The sequence below is a fragment of the Bombus pascuorum genome, chromosome 13, assembly GCF_905332965.1.
Source record: "Bombus pascuorum chromosome 13, iyBomPasc1.1, whole genome shotgun sequence".
Taxonomy (NCBI): Eukaryota; Metazoa; Arthropoda; class Insecta; order Hymenoptera; family Apidae; genus Bombus; species Bombus pascuorum.
The window spans coordinates 5932259-5942838 of NC_083500.1; the positions used below are offsets into that span (position 1 = coordinate 5932259).

Here is a 10580-nt window from a genome sequence, read left to right on the forward strand (position 1 = left end):
TACAAGATTTCATTCTCCTTCTTTATATTATCATTTAGCTTTTCTTTCAAGGTTTTGTTTCACAAGGTAAAAGCGAATATTATTGGTTAATATCTGAATTGTTTCTTGCGTGATACTAAATAGCCCATCAAGTTTCTACTCTTTTAAACTGATTATGGTGTTCCTTCAGTAAGACTACAGGATAGAATATTTGCCATTGAGCATTAAGCCATTAGTCGGTTTCGAGCCATCGAAGTGATAGGTGGGGTTGGGTTCGCTTCGTGCATTGTCATTGTGCATTAATATTTTAGGATACAACAGTGAAATAACTTTGAATTATAGCTTTCATAACGATAAAATTCTTTTATCTTTTTTTTTTTAGTTTTAAAATATATCTTCCATATTTTTAGAACGATCTATGTTATATAATTAAATGCAATTACGATAATTAAATACAATTTACAAATTAGCATCATTGTACGTGACTTGATGTTTAAAACAAGATACATTTCGATGAAACATAACTGAAGTGAAAAAAGAAATATATGAAAATGATGTGACAATTGAAAAATTGTAAGACGGGAAAGTGACAATGAATGCATGCGAGAGCCTTGAATATCGAACGCGTAATCAGAATTTTATGCATGATTCAATAAGCCAAAGCAAAAGCAAATAGACGATTTCATGAGACGAATGCAATGAGGAATCGTTGAGACGTCAACGACAACTGACTTTCAAGATCAACACCAACTTCCTTTTTCTGTCATGCGACAACTAGGGTACGATGAGAAACGGGACGATAATCACGCGTGCTGATGTTTACACGGAAGAAATTCCTTGCACATCTGACAGGTAAACATTTTATTGTTACAAAAAAGTGATTAAGGGAATAGTATGTCAGTTTTTGATTTTGCCTTGTGGTATTGTAACTTTATTATGTCATTAACATTCGTATCACCTTCGTTAAAATAGTAACGTGGACAGCCGTTCATGTTACTGCTGTGTCTCTGTGTACCCACACGTTGTATATTAGAATATTTACGTAATTACGTTTATCTTATACAATAATTTTGAATATTTTAAATAACTTTTAATATTTTGGATTTTTATCAAAATACACTATTTATGAATACTTATTTATAACTTTTTATTGTTTATACTACTGTTGGATTCAGAGATATGATGTCTGACAGATATTTCTTAATTTTTGGATTAATTCTTGGAATAATTTTTGGATTCTGATTGGTTAGTTATAAGAAATAAATCTAGGAATATTTTCTGCCACTTGTATATAAAACTAAGATCAAAGCCAATATATATGTAACTGTACATGTTAATCTTATTTACATATTAAAAAATATTAGATATTAACGTATGACTCATATTTTGAAAATATTAATGGGATATGCTTGGGCTTACGGAAAATTTAAACTTGCAAAATGCACAGAATGTATATGAAATAAAAAGATATTCAATATAATGTTCAATATTAATGTTCAATGTCTAATATAATGTTCCAAATTTAAATTATTCAAAGCATGGCACCGATATAATATTTTAGAGAATTTGCATAAACATTCAGTGTCTAGTGGATTTTTAATCAAATTCGATTGATCGACGGTCGTGCGAGTGTTACGAATCGAGCAACATAGGAAAATGAGGTTTTAAAGTTCATGTGTATATTTCGAATGATTTGCATATCTGTTTTAGTGTAATCATAATTTATTAACGTCATATATCTGTAGTAATTAATATGGATAATAACTATGAAAATGTTTGTATGGAATGTTTGTGTTTGACCTTCTGTCCATTTCATCAAATCTTAATTTTTCGTGTCAGACTCTTTGTGGTGTCCAGTAACTTCCATGAAGGTAAAGAAGTAATTTAATCTGTCATCTTTGAAGGCAAGCGGAATAAGCATGTAGAACAATCTATGCACCAGTAATACGTGTTAAAACTACTTTCAAATATAAACATTCGTTTTCGTCTCTATAATTTCTATCTTTTATGGAAACAAAGAAAAACTAGATTTTGTGCATATATAGATATATGTATATAGGATTGAAACACTGCAGAATAATCTACTAATAGAGGTTCGAATTGCGTTAATAGAAAAAAAAAGGATTAAAACTAATATATTTAATCATAAACATTTTATGTTCATCTTTCAATATATATTAAAAAAGTGTACTTTCTGAAAAAATTGATTGAAAATTTCTTAATCATATGATATATTTAATAATTATACCATTTATTCGTATATACTCATGTTGTATAAGATCGAAATTTTATCTAAGTTTTATCTAATAATATGTCTAGTAAATTTTTTCAAAAGTTATTGACACAAAAGGTTTAATTTTTTCTTCTGTGCCCATCTTGCTTTAAAACCGGTTTTTGTTGCCTTGCTTATATGTACATTAAAAGATGGAATAAGTCAAACTGAAGAGAACATGCATCGGTAAAACCTCAATATGTACCGATTTAAAAAGGTTAATGATATTTTACGCAGAACAATACATTTGCAAACAAGTGTGATAAAATTGATATATCATTATCTCCACTTTTATAAAAATCCACAAATAGTATTCACACTTTAAACTATATTTATGTACAATTAATGTGTTGTAGAAAGAAAAAAAGAAAATAATTAGGATATTTTTTACCGTGTTTATTAAATAATTATCTCCACTACCTTTCAATATTTTTTTTAATAAGTTTCATAGAGCGTTAAAAGGAACTTCATAACCACACACTGAGAGAAAAGGTTGGCCATGGTAAAAATACATCCGGTCCTTTTAATGTATTAAGCAATGGGATATAGTAACAAGAAGAAAGGGTGCATTGGTCTCGACCAATATGTATCCAATCGTTTGTGTTTTAAATTGTATCTACATAAATCAAATATCTTCGATTATTAAATTATACTAGTATATTATCTAAAAGAAAATCTACACTGTCGTGTAATGTGTAAAGAGAAATGAAAAATTTATATTTATTAAAAAAAAAAGAAAGAAACATACGTATATTGTGATAGATAGATGATACATAAGTGATAGATTCAAAAGTCTACTGTGTGCGCATCTCATTAGTAGCATCCCGCGTTGTAAACAACCTTGTTGAATAAAACTATTATGTTCCCATTACATAATAATTAGAAGATACTCGTTTTTAGTGCTTCGATCATAATAGATTAACGTCACTAATAAATCCTTCTTAGTTGTATATTAATGGAATAGATAAATGAAAATGAAATCAGATAATTTTTTTCGCAATTATGGACAAATTATAAAGGATCTATGTCACGTTCGAGAAGAAAGTTCGAGAGAATTAAAAGTTTTGCTAATCGCGCGTTTGCTATTATTACATGACTTGTTAGCGATCGACTTTCCTAATTCTGCTTCATTGACATTTTTTGCAAAATCACAAATTAACGACTTTTTGAAGTAATGCGATACTTTGAAGTCAACAGTTTCGTCATTTAACTCTTCTACGAAATGACATAAGTTTGAAATGACTCTCGAGAACTTTTAGATGATACTGCCAAGATTTGATTATGGAATCCTGAGAAGTACGTTTGTGTCATTTATTCAAGCTTTTTACTCTTGTATCAGCTATTTTTTACGATAACTGCTTGCGTATTTTTTTCATTTACCACTAGCGTCATCTGAAATTAAATTGATACAAGAATTGTAGAATGAAATATCAGTAAAAAAATGTTGCAGGATCTTAAAATCATTTTGTTAAGTGTTTAGCTATAAAATATTTTATGTAAAGTCAAAATTTAAACTATATAACGCCTGTATGATTTCCACAATAAAAGAAAATGGAAATATTAGCTTTGGAGAACTGCAAAAATTGTTTTCTAACAAAAATTAGCAAGGTCGAATAAAAGATATTCTTAAAGTATATTTTCGATAAAAAAATTGCCCTCTATAATTAACTTATGCCAAAAAAATAATAAATTACCTAAATTAAACGTAATTTTATATAGAAAATAATTTTCTCAGAGAAATTAACAAGCTCGAGTAAAAAATATTGTTAAACTATATTTCTTATTAAAAACTAGCCGTCTATAATTATTTCATATCAAAATAATAATTTATTTAAATTAAATGTGATTTTATAAAATATGTACCCCACTGTGTGCCGTTCACCCGGCAAGCTTCGTCTCTACCTCACCTGCTCCCCCTTTAGTGTATACTTCGCTTGTCTCTTGCCAGTCTTTCATGTGTCTGCGTGCTCGCCGCTCGTTGAAATCGAGATGCTATGTAATTTCGGTTCCGTGTACGGTCATTTGTGAACGTAAACAGGCGTAATCGAGCCAGTTCGTTTCAATAATTATCTTACTGATCACGAAGTTATGCGTTTTAAGAATCCATTGCCACAGCGTGGCTCCTACGAGTAAGTTCAGCAAAAGCCGATTTCCCAGATTTCGAGGTTAAGCATTCTTTTCTCACCCTCGTTCTCCCGGTCAATTTCGATTCTCTAGTTCTCGTTTCCTTCCTTGTTTGCCGTTCAATTGATTTTACTTGAAACTTTTCTATATTTAGTTAGAAAAATGCATACAGAACATTTACATGTATTTTTATATTTTCTCATTTATTAGAATAATTCATACAGAATATTTATATATAATATCTCTATTTTATTAAAAACATTTGTACAGAATATTTATATATAATATTACGATCTCGTTATCTTGTTATGTTTTCTTTTGCAAAATTTAAGAACGTAATACTATTCATTTCGAAAAATTTTATTCTTTTAAAGCTGATAATTTTGATTAGTTTTATTCTATAGTTTCTGAGATAATTTCAATTGAAGATTAGAGATCTTAGCATTCATTTTTAGCTAACTATAGAGAAAACTAATCCAGTAAGTGAATTGCCCTTCATGTTAGCAATGAGATAAGTGACTTTCAATTGCAATTACGAAAATTTGAGGGATTATAACAAATATTTAATCTAGTAGAGAATATTTGAGCATGATAATAATACTAAATATAAATCGACTTAATTTAATTTAAATAATTCTTTTTTATTGATGGAGTACTACGGTAATTTTGTATGTAAACATATATTACAAAAAATAACTAGTTTCAATGTGACTATGTGATGAAACTTGTATGTGAATAATTTCGTAAGACTTGTTTATTCCTTATATTCGTAATTCTAATAATAGATTTTTCGCTTATGTAATTTCTGAAAAGTGATACTAATCCAGCCTGCGGTTTTATGAAACTTTCATTCGATGAATATTCTTTTTAAGTTGTCCCCAATAAGATCCTTTTACTTTACAGATATTGTTATGTCGTATCGCGTATCAGAAGATTTCATTTGAAATACTTCATCAAACATAATATATCCATAAAGTATTTATCATTACATTTCTTATATTGCAAACCAATGTTATCCTAACCAAATTTCCTAAAATTTCTTACAGTTGCATTTGTTTTCAATAATTCGTATATTTTATAATAATTTATTATGAGAAAGCAGTCACATATTCTGTGACGATGTTCTGAAAGTTCCTCTCGAGTTTCTCTACCTGAATCATTCTTCCGATCTTAGATCAAAAGGTAGGGGAGGTTTTCGTTGGAAGATACGTCCCTGTGGTCCACGTGAAAAGTACAGTTAGTCACGAAAGTCTTCCTACATTCCTTAAATTTTGAATATTATAACAAAGATTTTACACCTCTAGCAATTCTTTGGATTAATTGAGTTTTATTTACAAATTAACGACAATTATAATATCGAATAAATTTTATGTCATTTTGTATCATATGTAGATGTAAACTCTGTAAAAAAAAGGTACGTTTTTAATCTCTTTTAATAAGCGGGATACATATACAAAATGGAATGTAGATAGCTTTTATAGCTGACTGTATATACACAATACCGCTTCGCTAAGGCTAACTGGCCAGTTATCGAGGGATGTATGTTTCTAACAAATATCGAGTATCTCTCTTCTTCAGTGAATGACACTGACATACCGACACCTGACACATTTGTTTATTGTACTCACATACGGCAGACGTAACACCAGATGTCTTAAGAAGTGGTAGGGATAGAAATGGCCACCTAACGAAGCAAAATTCTATCCACTTAACGAGACACTACTGTTATACACGCGGGATGGGAGAGCATTAGGAGTAAGATCAAACAGTTCAATGTGGATTCTCGTAGCAGGAACTCCTCGTATTACGCGGCATACAGGATATTTCTATAAACAAATTCTTTCTTATTTGCAACAAATAATTTTCTAAATATGTATTAATGAAATTTTAGTAACTTTACTAAAGCAAATAGTAAATGCAATTATTAAACAATGTTTGCGCTAGTGACTGGTGGATGTATAGATGAATCTTGACATCGATGTGAAGTTTTGTGGTTTTTGTGATGCTGGGGTTTTTTATAGAGATAAGATAGATTTCTTCTTTTATTCTATTGTCTTTGATTGTAATGGTTACATCACCATTGCACAGACTCTTAATGACACAGGGAGAAAAAGGAAAAAGGTTCACAGTTTGCTATGTACATTATTTGGTGTTCTTTTAAATATTGTAACAATTCAATTGTGTAGGATTTAAAAATAGTTGTTTTCCCTAGTTACTTTTGTCACTTACGTAAATGAAGTGGTTTTAGTTAAATTTTGCCTTCTCCTTATTCCTTACTCTTCAGCTTTATTGTTAGAGTTTAATTAAATAATGTATTAAAATGATTAATTATTTTATACAATAATACAGAAATTATATTTATAATGAACTCCTTTTCCGGTTAACGAACAATAGTGTTTCGAATATCGAGATAACTATCGATGTTATCGAATTATCGTAAGTAGAATTAAAATGATACGGCGATTTTCTGTCGATCTTTTTATCGATTATTTCTATATGACTCAAAAAGTAGTATATACATACATAATTTATAAAGTAAAATAAGATTGTCTGTCTTGAACATGCTAATAAAACCATATTTCTGTTATTTATTCATTACGATCAGCTTCTTTTCGTGATGTAACGTCTTTTTATGCCCGCTTTTTTCTTGTGAAAATGTTTTTTGTAACTTTGAACTTTGTTCTTGTAAACCTTCAAACGCGAATAAATGTTACGTCTTGCAAATCAGGTATGTAATGTTATCGTATATGAAGGTGATTTTTTATTTTTCTGTTCAATGAAATTTTAATTAGTAAATGAAAATTTATTGTCGAGTAGTTCAACAATTTTGATTACAAAATTTCTAATTTCATAGTTTGCATGTGAAAGCCACCGTATTTCACATAAACGTGAATGCATAAACCGGAGCTCGGTCGTTTTATTCTAAGCAAATATATTTCAATGGACAATGCATGTAGTTAATCAATAAAAGCTGCTGTCATATAATTAGTCTTGATTAGCTGCAAGAATTTATTTGCAGCAGTATCTTCATTTTTTCGTTCTTGAAGTAACAATTACGCGGCTTTTATTCTCCTAACAATAATTTTTTTCTATTTTTTAATTTATAGTAATAATAAAAGTAAGATGTAATTTATTAATATTTCTTAACTATTGTCGTTGGACCATTGAGGACTATAACAATTTAGGGTTGGTTTATTTAATTTTTGTAATCTATCATAAATTGCTATGGTCAACTATAATCCAACGATACTATTTTGGGATTAAATCGAAAATCTTATAAATATTTTCGATATAGAACAATAAATTTAATGTTTTCATATTTATTTGTTTTCTCCATCGTAATACTGCATGTTTAAACGCCAAAAGGAGGAAAATTTAAGTTTCGTCGTTTTGCTCGATTGATATGTACGAAAAATCGATAACGCAAACTGTGATCAGTGATGTGTGAACTTGGAATAAAACAGGAGGAGAGGTGTGACGCTCTATTCGCAGCGTTGATGGAAAAGGATAAACGATTCGAAAGACAAATCTCGAGGCAGCAAATTTTTACGTGAGATGGCATGATTCTAATCAGTTGAAATCTGAGATATCCACAAAATGGCCAAGCAAATATCTTTTTATTCCACTCTGACGTCTGAAGAAAAGAATAGAATGCAACCGTGTTTGAAAGCTAGGTGGTATGTGTCCTCTTCTTTACACTTTCTATGAAGTACTTAAAGAGAAGAGAGGGAGAGAGAAAAAGACAGAAACCCTTTGTAACGTAAATGAAAGAATGCCTTCAGTGTATTCGTCCATATTATCATCATTATTACATACTTTTGTACCGAATATTTAATTTTTTATTTTGTTTATTTCCCAAAGTAAAGTTTCTCTCTAATGATTGTATAATTGCAGATTGTATAGTAGTAATACATAAAGATCTATGTAGTAGTAATTCTGTTGTCACGCAATAAATCGCAAGATACATAGTAATCGTGATGCAATTCATTCAAGAAAACAAGTATTCAGTGTACTTCGAATTAAATAATGATTTTTTAGGTGCATTGCGATAAGCACGAGTAAGACTAACTTGAGTTGAATAGTAAAGAGACCAGGGTCAACTGCGTGACGAGCCTGAATAACAGAGCACCAGTTGACCACATCAATGGGGCGATGTATAACTTGAATTTAACTTACAGAAATCTTTAATGTATACACCTTTTAAGTTTTCCTATAGAACTTTTCACGAGTATCAGTCCTAGGTCTTCATGTCTCACACGCTAAGGAAGCGTCGTTTCTCAAATTCAAATGAGCTTGATCAAAATTAAAATTTATACCATATTCTCTTACATCGTAATCATTTTATTAAAATGAAAATATAAGCAAAATAATTTTATATTTTTCCATTTGAAACATTTTGTCTACATCGAAAAATGTTTGATTTTAGGTTGAATTAACCCTGGAATGGCACACTGAGGTCTTTTATCACCCCAGCAGGATATTCATTTTGGTTACTTGTAGATAAAGAGGTTGTTACTTTTTTTCAACATCTGAGCTTTATAACTGAACTATATATTTCGAAAACATTTTAGTGGATCTTTGCAAAATTGTTTACATATTTTAAATGTACATCTCTAAATGACCAAAATATGTCTGTTGTAGACGTAAAATCACTGTGTCATTCCTGAGTTAAAATGAAACATTTAGGTTAAAGTAGAGATTGAAAAGAATATCTAAAGAAAGTTTTGTTTCAGTGTCATCATGTCCAATGATTCACCCCCACCGCTGCAGACTTCTATACCTTTGGTAGATTACGATGTACCAGATGAAGCACGTCTTGGTAAGATCACACCGACCACACCTACTACTCCGGTAACGAGTAAATTATCGAATGCCGACACCGATACGGAGATGATTGAGAATGCAGTACCGATCACGCAGACCGTACTGCCCGTTCCCGAGCCACAGCCGAAAATTGAGAGAAATGGAATCGACTCGGAGGCGACAAAACCAGTCACTCAACCCGAAAACGACTCCTGCGTTGTAGATTGTATATATTTCACGCAGCAGTGTTGCGAGTGTGTAATACTTTAACAGCTAGAATTCTTCTCGCGTTGAGCAATCATTTTATATTCATTTCACGATTTAACATGGTTACGAAAAGAATGTCAATTATATGGAATTATTTTTCCATCGAATTATTGAGCTTTGATGGAATTCCAATAATTCAGGCTGCCAATCGAATGATTAATTCCTAAATATTGTTAAATGTCTATATTGCATTTAAGAAATGTATGCTCATCTCGGATTTTCTATATATTACTAAAAAAAGAGAAAGATCTGAAATATATGTTAGGAATATATTTTGGGAATGATAAAATTTTGATATGATACTTGAAGAATCCAATATTTTTATAAAATAATTATTTATTCTGTAAAATTTACGAAGTACATGAAACGGAAAAAGTTAGAATCTTATAGTTAAGGTATATATTAGATCTGGAAAGTATGTGCATCATTTTTAATATAACAAATTGATCAAATATCTTATAATTATAAGAATTTAATCGCTGATATTTCATAGACTGTTAAATTTCATTCCAATTTATAAAATTTATATTTTTAATCAAAGGTAGTCATGTAAATGTTAAAGAAAAATTATTTGGCTGTAAGTCTTAACTGAAAGCAATGAATTTAATCTTACAGAAAAATTCTGCATGATAGTTATCCATGCATTCCTATTTTTACATAGTGATATCATATTAGTCTTTAAGTGCTTCATACATTATTCCAAACAAAGCATTAAAAGGTAATAGTTTATATCAAAAATAGATTATTAACTTATAGTATTTTCTTCTTAAAAGTCATACAATGCCACTAATTATATATATATATATATATACATATGTATATATAAATAATATTGGAATATGTACAAGTTCGTTACCCATACATATTGTTCCATTATAAAATTAAAGAGAATGAAGAGATATAATGCTAATTATCCTTAAAGACTGCTTAAGTGCCGTAAATTTATTTAAATATTAAAACTTCATTGTGTAGGAGATTTGATTAAAAGCACAAATTTACTTGAATAAAGTCAATATCCTACAAAATAATATTTTACATTCATAAATAGTATAAAGTCTTAAAGTATCACGTAAGGAAAAAATTGTACATAAAAGTTGCAATTTATACAAATAAGACAGAGTATGAACAAATTTGA

The 10580-nt window shown here is 29.6% G+C and overlaps 1 protein-coding gene across 2 annotated transcripts; it reads left to right on the forward strand.

The window, feature by feature from the left end:
• Positions 1–193: 193 nt before the first annotated feature.
• LOC132913605 (uncharacterized) lies at positions 194–10580 on the forward strand. Of its 2 annotated transcripts, none has more exons than XM_060972039.1 (2): positions 194–831; positions 9109–10580. In XM_060972039.1, exons 1-2 carry the CDS (start codon positions 764–766, stop codon positions 9446–9448), a joined length of 408 nt encoding a protein of 135 aa, XP_060828022.1. In that variant the 5' UTR covers positions 194–763; the 3' UTR covers positions 9449–10580. The 2 variants fall into 2 exon arrangements, with proteins under 2 accessions (XP_060828022.1, XP_060828021.1); XM_060972038.1 differs by lacking the exon at positions 194–831 and adding an exon at positions 7130–8052.

Bases quoted from the DNA above. Each gene is read 5' to 3' on its own strand.
- LOC132913605 (XM_060972038.1), top strand. From the start codon at position 7,973: ATGGCCAAGCAAATATCTTTTTATTCCACTCTGACGTCTGAAGAAAAG. The intron at 8,053-9,108 runs GTATGTGTCCTC...GTTTTGTTTCAG, and splicing joins CCGTGTTTGAAAGCTAGGTG to TGTCATCATGTCCAATGATT.